The sequence below is a fragment of the Bombyx mandarina genome, chromosome 26 (assembly GCF_030267445.1).
Source record: "Bombyx mandarina strain Sakado chromosome 26, ASM3026744v2".
Taxonomy (NCBI): Eukaryota; Metazoa; Arthropoda; class Insecta; order Lepidoptera; family Bombycidae; genus Bombyx; species Bombyx mandarina.
Genome location: NC_143232.1, coordinates 1,743,620 through 1,762,306, shown reverse-complemented (window position 1 = coordinate 1,762,306; position 18,687 = coordinate 1,743,620). Strand labels below are relative to the sequence as shown.

The following is an 18,687-nucleotide window of genomic DNA, read 5'->3' as shown; positions in this document are numbered from 1 at the left end:
GACACAGCCCACTGAGTTTCTCGCCGGATCTTCTCAGTGGGTCGCGTTTCCGATCCGGTGGTAGATTCTGCGAAGCACTGCTCTTGCTAGGGTCAGTGTTAGCAACTCTCCGGTTGAGCCCCGCGAGCTCACCTACTAACGTTAGGGCGAAGCTGAAATAGCCTCTCAAGGCTATCAGCATAGGTAGGGAAAAAAAAAAAAAAAAAATGAATTAATTACATTCCGATAGTGCACATCAAGTGATCAGTACAGCGCCGCTTGTGTCTTAACGTCCGCGTTTGAATTTACATAAACTTATAATGAATTTCGCAAAGATCCTATCCTTCGTCTTCGCTCTGGTGCTGGCTTTGAGCATGACCAGTGCTGCTCCCGAGCCCAGGTGGAAAATCTTCAAGAAAATTGTAAGTGGTTCTTTATTAAAAATAAACTTAAAAAACTAAAAAATTGAGGAGTTTCTCAATTCGACTGTTTTTTTTAAATGTTTGTTACCTTAGAACTTTTTTGAAGGAGAAGCGATTTTAATGATTCTTTATTTTTAAAGCGGATGTATTTCATGTGATCTTTGATAATAACAGATATTCAATTGTTAATTGATTATTTTATTTTGTTGAAGCTGCTTTTCTGTTTTGTTATAATTTTATGTTTTAAAGCAAAAAGCCTTTTGCAAATGTTTTAATTGGTTCATTCGTACTTTTTTCATTAGAGTTCATTTTTTCTTGACGATTCCATCGACTTAATCTTATGGTTTACATCGCATAGTTCAATGTTACATCATTATAAATATTAAAGTTAGTATGTTTGAGTTAATTTTCACTTATCACACGACTTGCGTCTAGTGTCTCATTCTGACCAGAAATAGACATGATTCCGCTGAATCAGCAGAGCCTTAGGGTACATAAATTTATCATTTAACTGGGCTTTTGATGAAGAAATACGTATAATTGTTCTCAGCAGTTCCACAGACCAATTGTTTTATTTTATTTTTTCAGGAAAAAATGGGCAGGAACATCCGTGACGGCATCGTCAAAGCGGGCCCGGCGATCGAGGTCCTCGGTTCAGCTAAAGCCATAGGAAAATGATCTTTAAAACGTACGCCATAAATACTAGTATTATTTAATCTACTCGTTAATTTTAATATGTAATTAATTTATAACTACTCGTATAAGACTGGATTTCATTATGATATTCAATCTAAATACAATTTAAAATAAATATCTGCCAAAGTTTTCTTAGTGATAAAAGTTACATTGTAAAATTTAAAATCAATAAATTATTTTGTACTTAATTCAATGCACATTTTTTTATTAATCAATCCTTCAACCATTACTAACTTAATATAGAACCAACATACTAAGAGAACAACATTTAAAGCCTTTAGTCACCTTTTTATGTTAATAATTTTAAATAGTATTATTGAATGATAGACGTTCGGTGCACTCGTGTTGAAGCGATGCACCGGCGTTCGAATCTCAGGCGGGCACCAATTTTTCTAATGAAATACGTACTCAACAAATATTCACGATTGACTTCCATGGTGAAGGAATAACATCGTGTAATAAAAATCAAACCCGGAAAATTATAATTTGCGTAAATACTAGTGGTAGGACCTCGTGTGAGTCCGCACCGGTAGGTATCACCACCCTGCCTATTTCTGCCGTGAAGCAGTAATGCGTTTCGGTTTGAAGGGTGGGGCAGCCGTGGTAACTATACTGAGACCTTAGAACTGATATTTCGAGGTGGGTGGTGCATTTACGTTGTAGATGTCTATGGGCTTCAGTAACCACTTAGCACCAGGTGGGCCGTGAGCTCGTCCACCCATCTAAGTAATAAAAAAAAAAAAAAAATGTATAACTGAAACTAGAAACCGTTTTAATGTTTTAAAATTTTGTATTTAAATGAACTCAGCTAATTCAGTAATTAATGTTAGTAAGTATTCGTCCGTCATTCAAACCGAAACTTTCAAACCCGCTTCAAAACTTACTTGGGTAATGTTTCTATAAACCTATTATAATCCCCACAACATTAAATAAATAATAAATAAATAAATATTTGCTAACAATCACGCCACGTTAACTGGTTCCGTGCTAAGTTCGTAAAGAACTTGTGTTACAGGTACCAGATAACGGAAATAAATATAAGATTTTTTATTATATACATATAATTAATATACATCCGTAATCCTGGAAAAGACATTTTATATTTATCATACAAATAACTTCCCTTGGCGGGATTCGAACCCGCAACCCCCTTGTGTAGTGACCATGTCACTTATCACTACACCAGATGGCCGTTAACATTCTCCTATTCCTACCAAGTCGCGTGTTCCAGTTTGATTGGCAGAACTGCCAATAATCTTCAACTATGGACCTCATGCCTTAAAGCGGGCGATGGCTATTGTAGCCTCCCAATGTGAGCGAAGGCGATTGGCGCCTGAAGTCATAGTGAAAGCAATACTTCTGTATGGATGTAGCGTCCCATGAGGCAAAAATCTATAGACAAAAAATATGGAGAGTTCGCTGCGTGCTTTACACTGTAAGTTCCATGGGAAGTAGTTTGAGGAATTCTTCGAAATGATACCTTTATCACCTTTCATTGCCCTTTCCGTAACGGGAGCAGGCAGAGTTCATCCACACTCTCTGGAAAGGCCGCATTCATCCACAGTCCGTTTCCAGAGATCTTTTTTGTCATTCAGATTTTTCCCGAGCTCTATGACATGTCCTTTTCTTTTGAGGTTTGTGGATCAGCATTAAGCAGTGGCTTAGCTGTGCCCCCGGCATTACCGACCTTCACAAGCTATGATGATAACCTACCATCAGATAGGCTGTACGATTGTTTGCCAATAAAAGAAACAAAAAAAATGTGTGGTGTCGTAGGTTCCGGACAGGAACGAAGTTCCTTATTATAAAAATATTAATTTTAAGTTTTATTCGAGGTATAAAGAAAATAAAACTGGAGATTTCGCAACAACCCACGGTCATTCGGTAACGTGCGAACTTATTGTGGTACACTTCATTCACGGTTGTTTGCATAAGAGTTAGTGTATTGCGCAAACGAACGCTCTGAGATCGTGGTCAATGAATGATAAAAAAATGTTATTTTTTGTACGTTATTACAAAGTTAAGTCGTACACTGTGTGCATTCCTCATAAAAATCTTACGTTACGGACGTTTTTTCTTGGTTAGCGTACCCCTCTGCATCGTGGTCACGGGGCGACCTAAGGGGGTTGAGGCTGCGCCGCACGCTACCATCACTCTAGCGTGCTGGCACCAGGAGGACGGGACGACGCGTCGGCGGCTGCGGACTGCGATGCGGTCCGCATTTTCGTCGTCGCTGTCGTCGCCGAACATACTGTGGAAGAGCAACCCGGTCGGCGGTGTATCGCGTTCCGACCCGGCAGGCTGGTACTGGCCCAGCAGGGTATCCCGGAACACCAGCGGCACCGCCCGGGCGGCCTGGTAGGGCCGCCGTACCGCGGAGACCGACGTCGTTGGTCGTCGACTATCGCCTCGACGACCCGTCGGTCGGGCGTCCTCAGGGTGGCGCCGCGTGTCTGGTTGTAGTGTTGACCGCGGGAACCCCCCTACTCTGACCGGGTTCTGACCCCGGACGGATCGGACGTCGCGTGTAAGAGTGCAGGGGAGTCGTTTAGTGGGTGGGCCCTAAAATCCTTGGGCCCGCGATCTGCTCTCAACATCTGCAGATCATTGAGTCTCATATACCCCGAGCGCCCCCTAGGCGCGGGGACCTCGTAGGAGGTTCGGCCCCGGCCCGAAAAAAAAAAAAACTCGTCCCATAAGGAACTTCGTTCCAAAAACACCACTTTGCCGAATGACAATTCATTACTAATAATTAACCTATGTTAATATTAATGTCAAATGATAGCGACGTATCTTAATAATCATATAATAAGGTCTGTGGCTTGACAATGAGTAAAGATTACACGCAAATATTTTTAATGCAATACAAGTTTCATTTCAACTTATTCTTACTTTGAGAATGACTCAAAATCTAACGTCAGCTCTCAATCAAGGTCTAAATCTCTATTATGTTGCGTGAAAGCATTGAGCACATGCGACGAAGTTTTTTTTTTTTTTTTTTTTTTATTGCGTAGATGGGTGGACGAGTTCACAGCCCACCTGATGTTAAGTGGTTACTGGAGCCCATAGACATCTACAACGTAGACGCGCCACCCACCTTGAGATACAAGTTCTAAAATCTCAGTATAGTTACAACGGCTACCCCACCCTTCAAACCGAAACGCATTACTGCTTCACGGCAGAAATAAGCAGGGCGGTGGTACCTATCCGCGCGGACTCACAAGAGGTCCTACCACCAGTAAGTACTTGAGTATTTTCAGGACTACTGCCATATCACGGACATGTCGACATTTGAATATTGTGTTGAGTATATTATAGTCCACGATTGTACATTACATACCAAGCTACACGCCATTGCCGATAATGTAATCATATTACGAAGGTCAAGTTAGTACGATTTAACTTAAACATAAATTAGATTTGATTACTGAAACACACGAATGTTCGTAATCACGCTTTCGTGTTGTGTTGATGATGTACTTTTTTCCACAAACATTATTTAAGCAACTTTAAATAATATTTAACCAACATTATTTAAGAGAGGTACGACAATGTAATGTATAAAGCTATACTAGCGACCTGCCCAAAAAGAGGTCACGAATACATGGGAAAGCTGTCGCCTATCTCATTAAGCAGGAAAGGTAAATAAATGCTTATGCTAACCAAAAACTGCCGCGCGAGGCTTCTAGACGTGTACATTCTTCTTTTTCGCCACCTCATTCCACTAGGTGGGGTCGGCAAAGCTAATTTTTCTCTGCCATTCTCTTCTATCAGCCGTCATCTCAACACTCACTCCTCTCTCTCTCATATCGTCATTCACACACTCCATCCATGTCTTCTTCGGTCGACCTCTTCCCCCTCTACCTTGCACTACCATTTCCATAAATCTTCTAGTCACATGCATCTTCTAGACGTGTACATTGTTGTCTAAATTCACTAGGGTTCGATGTTATTGTTTTTCCATGTTGTTTTTACACTCGCGCTCATTAATATCGGATACATTTGAGTAGATACTGTCTTGTTTTGCGTGTTGCTCGACTCCCAATGTGTGAATGCGATCTTGCTTCGACCGATTGACTTCTTTCTTATCACATTTAAATGATACCTCGAAGACTAAATACACCTCTAAATCTTCCAACGCTGGCTACAGCTACGACATAAGCCCGAATTTTAATTAAGACAAGTTTTTCATTATTTGAATAGCCAGCTAATATTCCAGAGCCGAAACTTTATGACCTTAGACTTCAGTTATTAGGATTAATGTGCCCTTTTCTGTAATTTAGGTACGAGAGGAAACGATAAAGTTTTATTTGCGAGGTTCATTTTCTTTGAGCACGCAACGTTTGCATCACAGTCTGCTTGTGTGAGTATTTCGATCGACAAGGACCTTTGCCTTCGGACTTAAAGATTGGGGTAGTGCCTGAAGCATTCTCACTAGCTCTGTGAAGCTGAAGTCAAAGGAAGACAATGAATCCGACAGGCACAGACATAGGATTTGACATCGACACACGAAGTTACATTAAAATCTTCCACAAGACTTAGAGCATTGTTATTTAAGCTTACCAGTTACGACATAATTAAAATAACTTTTCCGATTTAATCTGGCGTTTTATTTAATTATCATTATATAGTTGTATTATGTACCTTGTAATCGGATTCTCAATTTTACTCGATGGTATTTATCAGTAGTTTGAAACTTATAAAAGGCACATTACTACTTAAGGCTTGGTTGGATTTGGTACATGGGCGAATTTTTTTTTGTTGCTTAGATGGGTGGACGAGCTCACAGGTGTTAAGTGGTTACTGGAGCCTATAGACATCTACAACGTAAACGCACCACCCACCTCGAGATATTCTAAGTTCTAAGGTCTCAATATAGTTACAACGGCTGCCCCACCCTTCAAACCGAAACGCATTACTGCTTCACGGCAGAAATAGGCAGGGTGGTGGTACCTACCCGTGGAGACTCACAAGAGGTCCTACCCCCAGTAAAAATATATGTTTATAATAATAATAAGGGACTTTTTGGCGGAAACGCGAGGAGTGAAGTTGTGTGATTTGTTTTATTTCGTCTGTTTAGTGTTTCTTCAGGTTTAAATATATAATAGCGGTGGTTTATTAACTATTTAATATCCGTGAAAAGGCATAAATTTGGGAAAATTAAACAAAGCTGCTGAATCTAATTTCTCGGGATCCTCCAAAAAGTTCACTGAAAAAATCTCAGCAAATGACCACCATTTTACTGAGATTATATTTCCCATATCGTCTCATTTCCTCCCAATTGATTAATGTCTCAAATTAATCATCTTCATTTCATTTGGCCGTCTGGTGTAGTGGTAAGTGACATGGTCACTACACAAGGGGTCGCGGGTTCGAATCCCGCCAAGGGAAGATATTTGTATGATAAATATAAAGTGTCTTCTCCAGGGTTATGGATGTCTATTAAATATATGTATGTGTATAATAAAAATCTTACATTTATTTCCGTTATCTGGTACCTGTAACACAAGTTCTTTACGAAATTATCACGGGACCAGTTGACGTGGCGTGATTGTTAGTAAATATTTATTTATTTATGTCACTCCATATTATTATTAACAATTTCTTATAAAAATAAGAATTTATATTAAAATAAGACATGACTTAAAGGTCTTAGTTACCAGGTCATAAAATTCAAAAAAAAAAAATTTAAGTTCCGAACACCATAAATATTTTGAACCGTCCGTGGATGTAAGGCCTTGGTTTCACAATTTCTTAAAAGTATATTAAATTCATCTGTAATTGTACGCTTACTAATTTTTTCCAACTTCGAAGCGATAAGGTTAGAATAAATTCATGATTTTTTTGAATTCATTAATCGTCAAACATCACGCAATTGTTATCGGACTAGGGAATCGGACCAGTCCTAAACCACAGACGAAGTTCTTCGAAATTAGAATGATTATTTAAATGGACGACGAGGCTTGAATATTGGGTGTTCAGGTCTTTCGTGGGAATTACAACAGACTTGTTATTACCATCGCACCAACTACCGGAGCAGAGGTCATTTAAGCTACACAAAGCTATCCACAGTGCTTTTCCAGAGATCTTTTCTGCCACGTACCATCGGGCTTTGGAATGAGCTCCCCACCGCGGTGTTTCCTGAGTGCTATGACATGTCCTTCTTCGAATGAGGCTTGCGGAGAGTACTTAACGGTAGGCAGCGGCTTGGCTCTGCCTCCAGCATTGCTGACGACCATGAGCGATGGTAACCACTTACCATCAGGTGGGCCGTATGCTCGTCGGCATACGGCCGGCAAAGGCATTCAAAAAAGTAAAGACCATAATATTACAATAATTCTATTCAGAAAAGTGACACACAGTTAAAGTGAAATCTTCAGAAGCATTCTATCTTATTCGCTCACAGGCTAAATCCTATAGTTAAACACATATGTTTGTCTCTTTTTTTAATGTTTCTTTTTCGTTTCATTGTATTTTTTTTTTTATTGCTTAGATGGATGGACTAGCTCACAGCCCACCTGGTGTTAAATGGTTACTGGAGCCCATAGACATCTACAACGTAAATGCGCCACCCACCTCGAGATGCAAGCTCTAAGGTCTCAAGTATAGTTACAACGGCTACCCCACCCTTCGAACCGAAACGCATTGCTGCTTCACGGCGGAAATAGGCGGGGTGGTGGTACCTACCCGTGCGGACTCCCAAGAGGTCGTACCACCAGTGATTTGAAATTAGAACTGTGACAAAGAATTCTTCACTTAATTACTGTACACTAAATAACTAATTAAACGGTAGGCAGCGGCTTGGCTGTGCTCCTGGCATTACTAATGTCCTTGAGCGACGATCAATCACCACCAGCTGGAACGTGTGGATTGGATCCAGGGTAATGGATAAAAACGAGCATTCAGATTTCCCCATAGACGTTACCGAAATTGTTACATGACAATATGGATGGCGTTCACCTTGGAGCATCGAAGATCGCAGTCTCACTTATTGTTCTATACTAGCTGCTCTATCTATCATCTAGCTCAATATGCATTATTGCGGCAAATATAGACGAGATAGCGATACCTATTCATGTGAGCCTTGCCTTACTCCCAGTTAACAATATTAGAACCAGAAGCACAATTATTAATATTTTATAATAATTAAAATTAATTAATATTCAAATCATAAATTCATAAAAAATAAACATCTAACCAGAAGGCCGCTTAAATTCTCACGAGGTAGTCTTATCGGGAAAAGCTATCGTTTGTAGCTTTTTCATAGCTTCGAAGCTTTGTGCTAGCGATGCTTATCGTAAATGTACATACACAATTTCCGACAATGTCAAGGGCTTTTTTAATTTATTTATCTTTAACAATTTCATATAAGGCTTAATACTTGTTTAGGTATAACAGTAGCTAGTTAAAAGATTTTCTTTTGATTAAATCCATGCCTAAACCAGATTTTTTTTTTTCACCACAACCAGAGCCAATTTTGCTGCAAAACAACGACGCATTCTGCTTTCAACGCAGTCTGAAAGAATTTTACACAGCACAAATGAGAATTTAGCTATTTTTTTCCTGCCTAAGCTGATAACCTTGAGAGGCTATTTTAGCTTCGCCCTAACGTGTGTAGGTGAGCTCACGGGGCTCAAACCTGACGACGCTGCTAACACAAACCCTAGCAAGAGCCGTGCTTCGCAGAATCTGGTGGTAGGACCTCTTGTGAGTCCGCACGGGTAGGTACCACCGCCCTGCCTATTTCTGCCGTGAAGCAGTATTGCGTTTCGGTTTGAAGGGTAGGGCAGCCGTTGTAACTATACTGAGACCTCAGAACTTATATCTCAAGGTGGGTGGCGCATTTACGTTGTAGATGTCTATGGGCTCCGGTAACCACTTAACACCAAGTTGGCTGTGAGCTCGTCCACCCATCTAAGCAATAAAAACTGCTAGCTTGAGATAATAATATGTTTAAGTGTTTTTTTTTTATTGCTTAGATGAGTGGACGAGCTCACAGCCCACCTGGTGTTAAGTGATTACTGAAGCCCATCGACATCTACGACGTAAATGCGCCACCCACCTTGAGATATAAGTTCTAAGGTCTCGAGTATAATTACAACTTCTGCCCCACCCTTCAAACCGAAACGCATTACTGCTTCACGGCGAAATAGGCAGGGTGGTGGTACCCACCCGCGCGGACTCACAAGAGGTCCTACCACCAGTAATTACGCAAATTATAATTTTGCGGGTTTGATTTTTATTACACGATGTTATTCCTTCACCGTGGAAGTCAATCGTGAACATTTGTTGAGTACGTATTTCATTAGAAAAATTGGTACCCGCCTGAGATTCGAACACCGGTGCATCGCTCAACACGAAAACATCGGACGTCTTATCCGTTAGGCCACGGCGACTTCGAATGTCTCAATTTCATGACAGCTTTAAAGCCCTTCAAAAGGAATCCCATTGCAGCTTCGCATCGAAAATGGTCGAGTTGGTTTTAGCCACACTAATTTAGGGCTAATTTCCATGTCGAAGCATTGTTTCGGCTAACTTCCACTACAAGTAGCTCCGGTACAATATCTATCATTACATAATGCATTAAATTTCACTGTATTCTTTCGTCTGTCGTGTGTTCACGTAGCGTAACTATTGCTTCGCTTTCCAATAATATTTGTTCTAATTTTATAAGTACAATTTCCTCCTTTGCTAGTGGTGGGAAGCAGTCGATAGTTCTTTCGCTATCGACATCAAAGGTCAATGAACTTACAGCATTTGATAAACCCTACATTGCTCTGGAACGTCAGCGGAAACGAACGATGCAAATTCAGTACACACGAGCTATGATTTGGTCATTCATCACGGCCATCAAAATAACATACCAAAGAAGGAGTTAGTCTATAATGTGTACCAAGGTCAAATGGTAGGACGTGCAATAAACCCGCATGGGTACCACCACCCTGCTTTTTTTCTTGGCGTGGAGCATGGGTTTCGGTTTGAAGGTTGGGGCAGCCGTTGTAACTATAAAACGGAGACTCATGTCTCAAAATGGATGGTGGTATTTACGTTGTTGATGTCCATAGGCTCCGGTGACTACTTATCACCAGATTGGCTGTGAGCTCGTCACACCATCTTAAGCAGTCTTTCCCAAAGTGGGCGATAACTCTCCCTTGCGCTGCAGGCCTAAAGGGGGGCAGTAAGAAACCTAGAAAAATAATGGGGGCGTTGTCTAGAGGCTTGGGAGGCGATTTGTAATGTAATTTAGGAGAACTCTTACCCTTAACTGAGCTCTCGGTGTAGTGGTTTTTCAGTAGATTAAAAATGGGGGCGTTAAAAATGAATTTATTCTCAAAGTGGGCAGTGACAAATTAAGTTTGGGACCCCCTGATTTAAAGGAATAAAAAAAAATCAGTAACGGGCCATCAATGAGAGGAATGGTAATGGCCACCTCATTCTTCCTAGCAATAAGGTGGTCGATATCAGAGAAAAGAGGCATCGAGATGATGAATCTACTGGGATTCTTGGCCCTAGAACCATTCTCAGTCTTTCATATTTTAATATGTTCACCAAAAAAAATTCAGAACGAAGGAATAAAATCGATTCTTTGTTCGAGGTGAGATTTAATATGAGTCCGCCGTCCTGTATCTTGGCATGAAAGATGGTGCCATCGTGATTGTAATGTTGCAGAGACTGTCCCGTAAAATCGCTTATCGATAGGATTCTCGACATCGGCTTTCCCCTCACTATTTCCTCACGGCCGTACAATGATTAGCGACACACAATAATTTTCGTTGAAATGTAAACGATGCGTGACGCTTTTCAAACCAGGTACGTATTTCGCAGTGCTCTACCGTTTTTTGGTAACGCAACGTCGCGTCGGGGATTCTCATTGACTATCTTGTGCTTATCGACCGTTGTTATGTGATTTGATTTTATCGATATATTTAGTGGTGCGAAGAAACAATTGGCGGGTGAGTAATTTTATTAATACATTTATTTTTAAATTGTATGTGCTAGTTGAGATAAAGCGTCCTCTCTGACGCATGACTTATAGGGCAGATTGTAAGACACTACGGGTAGGTACCACTGTCAAGCATATTTCAGCCACGAAGCCATCTCGCATTCCGATCTGAATGGTGGAATAACCGTTACGCAATACGAACGAAACTTCAACCTCATTTCTCATTCTTCACACCGTGATGTCTATGGGCTACAGTGATCGTTTAACATCAAATGGGGCCATGAGGTCGTTCTGTTACATATGCCCCTCAATAATAACGCAATATAAATAATAATGCAGACTAAGGCCTTCTTGAATGCATCGTCTTTATATAAAGACGATTTACTACTAAAGCGCGGCAGAACAGATTTGGCTTAAGTAGCGGAAACACACATCATTTGTACCATTTCTTTAATAAAACTAGATGGTTTTTATTTTGATAACGGCATCTTGTTGCGTCTTTAAAGCGGTTAGTTGCCCTCAATTAAGAAAAATAGTATTATTATTCGCCAATAGATGTCGGGAAGAGTTGATTATTGAAAACACGAATAAAACAACATTTTCTGAAAATGAATCGTAGCTAGATCGATTTATCGCGCTCGAAATCACCTGCATACTAAATGTTATGAAAATCGTTGGAGCCGTTTCCGAGATTCAGATTATATACATAATATATATTAATATACAAGAATTGCTCGTTTAAAGATATAAAATAAACTCAGTGCCAGTCACAGTTTTCTTTTTTTAAAAGAGCTCCTGGATCCACCCCGTAACACTTCACCCATTAATCTTAATTTTCAACGTTCATAAGATAGAGGTTCCTAATTAGCAATTGAGCAGCATGTGGCATCCCTAAGAATCAAATATAGACGTCGCAAATAATCGTTTGTTACATTAAAAACATTAATTGTCTCAAACAGCTAGTTTACTAGTGTAGCCGGTTGTAAAAAAAGCAGTTTGTGTCGAATACAAATTATCTTGTTTAAGCTTAGCTCTATGTCAGCCACAGAGTTACTAATAACTTGGATGTTCCTGAAGTTTTGTTATAAATATTTATAATACAATAAAAGTGACCAAATTCCTATGGTAAATGATTATGGTAGGTATACTAGAAGTTGTCCGAATTTTAAGATTCAGCTTGTAACTGGAGTGCTCTCTTAGGCCTTTCTTATAAGCAACATCTCTGCTGTAGTAATTATCTCCTTGTGCTAAAGCATATTGCATAATACGCGCGCTACATATTTTTGCGATCAAGTAAAAAATATAATGTATACTACCAACAGACAAAGACAAAAATATATTTATATTAAAATTTACTCTTTGGACTTATTTTTATAGAATTTTGAATTGTTTTTGATTAAATTTCGATAATTTTGGATACATTAGTGATAGTTGAACTCTTACGTATTTGTGGGCGATGTTGTGATTGGTCAGGATCATAGGCAGCTCTGTTACTGACTCTGGTATCTGTTTCTAAACACTTAATTTTTTTAATATTATTGTTCTTGTCGAACCCGTCGCTTGCGATGAAGGGCTCGACGAGTAAATTAGCCCACAGACACAGTCCACTGAGTTAATCGCCGAAACTTCTCAGTGGGTCGCGTTTCAGATCCGGTGGTAGATTTTTTTTTATTTTTTTTATTGCCCTTGTAGGCAGACGAGCATACGGCCCACCTGATGGTGAGTGGTTACCGTCGCCATAGACTTCAGCAATGCCAGGGGCAGAGCCAAGCCGCTGCCTACCGCTTAATACTCTCCACATGCCTCGTTTGAAGATTCTGTGAAGCACGGCTCTTGCTAGGGTTTATGTTAGCAACGTCGTCAGGTTTAAGCCCCATGAGCTCACCTACTAGTTAAGGTTACGCTGAAATAGCCTCTCAAGGCTATCAGCATAGGTAGGAATGGAAAAAAAATATGAATTCCGAATTACATTTTAAAAGTAATTGAAACTCTAAAATTATTAATGTTCTATTGTTATCAGACGCCAGTTAACTCCAAGCGAACCAGAGCTGACCTTACTAATCACAGCTAATAAAAAGCACATCCACATTTTGTTATTCTTAACTTGACATCAAGCGTACATTTTCCGAGGCAAACCGATTTCTGTGCTGTTAGAATCGAACATGACACAAATTGCACTCCAATCCTTTGATCCCAATATAACAAATTCGTGGATCTCCCAAAGAGTAATCACGGATAGAACGTGCTGCACTGTAAAAGGAATGAAACATTCGGCTTTGTGCCCTTTTCTCTACATCAAATTTGACACCGAAATGATTTGTGAGCGTCATTACAATTTTAAATTTCGAACCGTTCGTGTTGATATCGTAGAAAAAACAAAATTATTCGAATTTAACGTTAAAAAAATACGCGGTCTTTCTACTCCTTTTTTAAGTCTGTTTTCCTACCACTGATTCTACTTTCAAGTTTATAAAAATCTTAATTTATGATACCCATATTTATATTTATATGAAAAATGACGTGAAACAAAATGTGGTGAGGTTGATTATTTTGAGACTTTAATCAATTAGAATAAAGTAAAGCTTTATAAAATGGTGCTTATTTAGTGAGACTTTTTAAGTGGACTTTTTGGAAGAGCTCAAGAAGCTACATCCAGTGGCTTGGTTTCATTTTTGCACTTTCACAGATGCTAATCGGTTAGTATCCCACCATTACACGTATAAGCCCAAAGAAACACTCAATTAAACTAATTTTTTTTTATTGCTTAGATGGGTGGACGAGCTCACAGCCTACCTGGTCTTAAGTGGTTACTGGAGCCCCTTGATATCTACAACGTAAATGCGCCACCCAGATCGAGATATAAGTTCTAAGGTCTCAGTACAGTTACAACGGCTGCCCTACCCTTCAAATCGAAACGCAATACTGCTTTACGGCAGAAATAGGCAGGGTGGTGCTACCTACCCATGCGGACTCACAAGAGGTCCTACCACCAGTAAAATTAAATCAATTCACCCAGCTCCGATCCTCATTTTCCCACCAAGTAGCCGACGCGATGTTTATCGACGTCAAAATTTATCAGAGCGTCCTTTATTTGCTGTGATCTTCAACATCATTCAGATTACGTAATTCTCTGGCCTTTTTACTCACCAACTATGAAAAGATCCTAATATATTATCGGTTCTACGTCTACTCAGCAACTATGAAAAAATCCGAATAACTTTTCAGCCTCTTTCGACGTTAAGATTGATAACTCAAACTACGTTATTACGTGAATAAAATCACAGGAAAACATGCAAATCATGATAAAACACTAAAATGCCACGTCTCACAAATTTTTCATGCGGCCATCTTAATTTTTGTGATTTATGATCTGCGAATAAGAAACGTCACTTCGCGCTTAGGAGCGAGCATCTTTTTAGGTAATGAGACTGGCTTTGTGGTCCATTATTTTGATGGTATTTACTTCCACGGTGAAGGAATAACATCTATATAGGTATATAAAAATGAATTGCTGTTCTTTAGTCTCGCTAAAACTCGAGAACGGCTGGGCCGATTTGGCTAATTTTGGTCTTGAGTTATTTGTCGAGGTCCGGAGAAGGTTTAAAAGGTAGATAAATATGAAAATTCTCGGAATTAAATAAAGTTTAGGTCTTTTATTTATCGATTGCGGCACTACGTAGTCTGCCGGGTCAGCTAGTCGTGTAATAAAAATCGAACCCGCAAAATTATAATTTGCTGCTATTACTGGTCGTAGGACCTCTTGTGAGTCCACGCGGGTGGGTACCACCATCCTGCCTATATCTGCCGTGAAGCAGTAATGCGTTTCGGTTTGAAGGGTAGGGCAGCCGTTGTAACTATACTGAGACCTTAGAACTCATATCTCAAGGTGGGTGGCGTTATTTGCGTTGTAGACATCTATAGGCTACACTTAACACCAGGCGGGCTGTGAGCTCGGCCATCCGTCTACGCATTGATAAATAAAAGGACCCCCACCTTGAGTCATGAGGTCGATGGAAATTGCATTGCATGAATAGAATTCTTATCTATCAAAACGTAATGCAATTGCTTTTGTTCATGATACTACTACGTGATGTTATCTTCAACTGTGAAAGTCGTGTGTGTACATGTATAGTATTTTTATGTAAACTAACGGTCGCGCGGTAGTCGAAACTCGACTGTAATTAGTAATTTAAATTATAAGTTTGAACATTATCATGGTTCTATGGTCAAAAATATTCTTCTATAATCACAGATTTCGCTAAGGCTACACTATAGAAAAATAATATTAAAGAAAAACAATATTAAATCTATTCTCAACTTGACTACAGACTTTAACAATAATGTTACTGGTGGTAGGGCCTCTTGTGAGTCCGCGCGTGTGGGTACCACCACCCTGCCTATTTCTGCCGTGAAGCAGTAATGCGTTTCGGTTTGAAGGGCGGGGCAGCCGTTGTAACTATACTTGAGACCTTAGAACTTATATCTCAAGGTGGGTGGCGCATTTACGTTGTAGATGTCTATGTGCTTCAGTAACCACTTAACACCAGGTGGGCTGTGAACTCGTTCAACACATCTAAGCAATACAAAAAAAATTGTGATCGTATAATAATATTCTGCAACAAAAATTATATTTACCAAAATCATAGTTTCCATAATTACTAGTGATAGGGAGAAGAACGTTATAAGCCCATATGGCTCCACCAGGTTGTTTATTGGCAGCGATAAGACGGGCCAATTCAAGAATTGCTTTCCTCTTTTCAGGGAGGGTATATGAATGTCACCTTTACTATTGTCTTTTAACTAAGTTCGCTCCAAACCTCAGATAACTTCCCTTAAGACGAGCCATATCTCATCTTGAGTCTTCACTATCTCTACAGAGTATAAAACAAAGTCGCTTTCTCTGTCCCTATATCCCTATGTATGCTTAAATCTTTAAAACTGCGCAACGGATTTCGATGCGGTTTTTTTTAATAGATAGAGTGATTGATGAGGAAGGTTTATATTCATAATAACATCCATTAAACAGTGGAGAAATCAATAATTACAGTTTCCGAAGCGAAGCGAGGGCGGGTCGCTAGTTTTGTATAAATGGCTCTGCAGATTCCAGTTACACAGGAGCTTCAATTATTAGGACGTAGACTACAATAATAACTTCAGCAATAGTGAATTCGAATCGCAAACAAAAGTGAAATTATTGGCACATTTTAATTCGATTTAAAAAATTCATAACACTGCCCCATGTTTGTGTCGAAAACGTGCATTGATTTCATTGATGAATTCACTTTCAATAGACAACGTTTTGATACATATTAATGTGTTAGCGAAACCCGTATATGAGTCGACTATTATCAAAGCCGTCAATGTGACTTTGTATTCCATTGGCAGTCACAAAACTCTTCTGAACGACATCTTAGATAAATAACAGGTTAAGTATTAACCTTTATTTAATGCAGGTTTTGAACCGTATTTTTTGAAGGAGACGATTATATTCAAATCAATCTGTATTGACATATCAATAACATTTTTTTGTCCAAATGCACAGATTGCCACCTTTGATAATAGACGACTCATATAAACAAAGTGATTGTATATGTGTATATATTTTAAATAAATTTTATCTAGGGCCTTAAACATGGTCAAATTTTCGTAAAAGTAATATTTAGTGACGGTTGTATTTCTGGCCAGAGTGAAAGCTGTCCTCTTCCGCGAACTTGATTACTGTGAAAGTTTGAATCGACGTTGAACTTTTTCGTGTGTTTTAGGGCTTGCCTTTTAGAGATCCGACATGTTTGCGGCCACAGATAAACGTAGGTACGATACTGCGTATTTCATTTTGAGCCTTAACAACAACAACAACAAACTAAATTTCCTTCTAAATGGTATTACTATACTAAATATTTTACCTTTTTTTATTTTTATTGCCTAGATGTGTGGACGAGCTCACAGCCCACCTGGTGTTAAGTGGTTACTGGAACCCATAGACATCTACAACGTAAATGCGCCACACACCTTGCGATAGAAGTTCTAAGGTCTCAGTATAGTTACAACGGCTGCCCCATCCTTCAAACCGAAACGCATTACTGCTTCACGGCAGAAATAGGCGGGACGGTGGTACCTACCCGTGCGGACTCACAAGAGGTCCTACCACCAGTAATTACGCAAATTATAATTTTGCGGGTTTTGATTTTTATTACACGATGCTATTCCTTCACCGTGGAAGTCAATCGTGAACAATTGTTAAGTACGTATTTCATTAGAAAAATTGGTACCCGCCTGCGGGATTCGAACCTTAAATTAATTACCCGATAATCTCGAGTGAGTCATGTGTTGTGCAAAATTGTTTTGTTTTTGTTAAGCCTATGTTCAACATACTTGGAAATAATACACGGCTCGTTTCTCAATTAAATATTAATGCGAAACTCGAATGAAAACAAACACAAATTGAAAACAAAAGTTTTGCGCTTCAGCTAAATATTTGTTCTTTATACCTAACTAGTGGCCCGCTTCGGCTCCGCTCGGGTCTTTAACAAAAATTTCAACGATGTTTGACGTTGTTTTATTTTTAAGCTATTGCATAGCTTTTATCGCGGGCCTTGAACGCGGCGACCGAATTATGAAATTCCGTAACGAAAAAAACCTAACACCCCCACTACGCCTACTATGTAGCTCGCGTTCAACACATTCACACGTTGCACTTGTGTAGTGTTTGTAAATAAGCGCGTGGCGTGACGTCATACTGCATGCGCATCATGAAAAGTCTGCCCATCTCTCTCTCGCGCGATCTAGCTTATGAGTGTGAAGGGGACAGTTAAGGTTTTGCTTTTATTAATGTTTAACATAGCGTGGTCTTGTTTTATTATTGTTTTAATATTAAATTATCATCGTCTAATTATAATTGCATAAGTTGATAAAAATGCTATGCAATAGCTTTACCGCGGCAGTTCCCGAGTGCCACAGGTTTTTTTTAAATAAAAGAACACTTATTGCGGAATAACTACAATAGTTAAACATATTATGCTGTCGCGACACTTTTTGTAAATAATAATGTGTTCTAGAAAGTCTTAGTATATTATTTTATTGTATCAGCAATAGTTTCCGCAGGGCACGCGATGTAAAGAATATTTTAGATATTTTTTTTTACACCTTGGGTTACATTGTTGAAGTTTTAGTAAGGATTCCTAATTTTTTTCAAAAAAGATTATAGCCTCTGTTACTCGGAAATAGTGTAGCTTCCAAACAGTGAAATAATTTTTCAAATCGGTTCAGTAGTTTCGGAGCCTATTCAATAATACAAACAAACAAACAAATCTTTCCTCTTTATAATATTAGGATAGATAATTAATTCATGAATCTTAAATATGAACGAGATCACCCGAGGCTATGCCATGTCCTTTTGTAATGTATTCAACTGTTATCATATTATCAAGAATTATTAGCACGATCAATACTCTAGGTAGAGCGCCTTGTGATCCCACACGGGTAGGTACTACCTTTCCTATTTCTATCGCGAAGCAGTAATCCGTTCCAATTTATCGGGTGGGGCAGCCGCTGTACTACATAGCTGAGACTTTCAAGTCATGTCTCAAGGCCGGGAACCATTTACGTTGTTGATGTCCATGGGCCGATAACCGTTTAGCACTTGCTGGA

At 39.3% G+C, this 18,687-nt stretch overlaps 1 protein-coding gene and 1 long non-coding RNA gene across 2 annotated transcripts in view; one reads left to right on the top strand and one right to left on the bottom strand.

Annotated features, from left to right (window-relative positions):
* Nucleotides 1-18,687, bottom strand: part of LOC149499757 (uncharacterized) — a 145,397-nt gene that overhangs the window by 98,164 nt on the left and 28,546 nt on the right. The window contains exon 2 of the long non-coding RNA XR_016325497.1: nucleotides 16,944-17,049. This is a non-coding gene — a long non-coding RNA (uncharacterized LOC149499757). The remainder of the gene's footprint in view (nucleotides 1-16,943; nucleotides 17,050-18,687) is intronic.
* Nucleotides 210-1,285, top strand: LOC149499758 (cecropin-B). Its single transcript, XM_089738805.1, has 2 exons — nucleotides 210-401; nucleotides 990-1,285. The coding sequence occupies exons 1-2, from the start codon at nucleotides 300-302 to the stop codon at nucleotides 1,077-1,079; spliced, it is 192 nt and encodes a 63-aa protein (XP_089594931.1). The 5' UTR covers nucleotides 210-299; the 3' UTR covers nucleotides 1,080-1,285.

Coding starts and splice junctions, on each gene's coding strand:
- LOC149499758 (XM_089738805.1), top strand. CDS start 300: ATGAATTTCGCAAAGATCCTATCCTTCGTCTTCGCTCTGGTGCTGGCT. Junction 402..989: donor GGAAAATCTTCAAGAAAATT/GTAAGTGGTTCT, acceptor TTATTTTTTCAG/GAAAAAATGGGCAGGAACAT.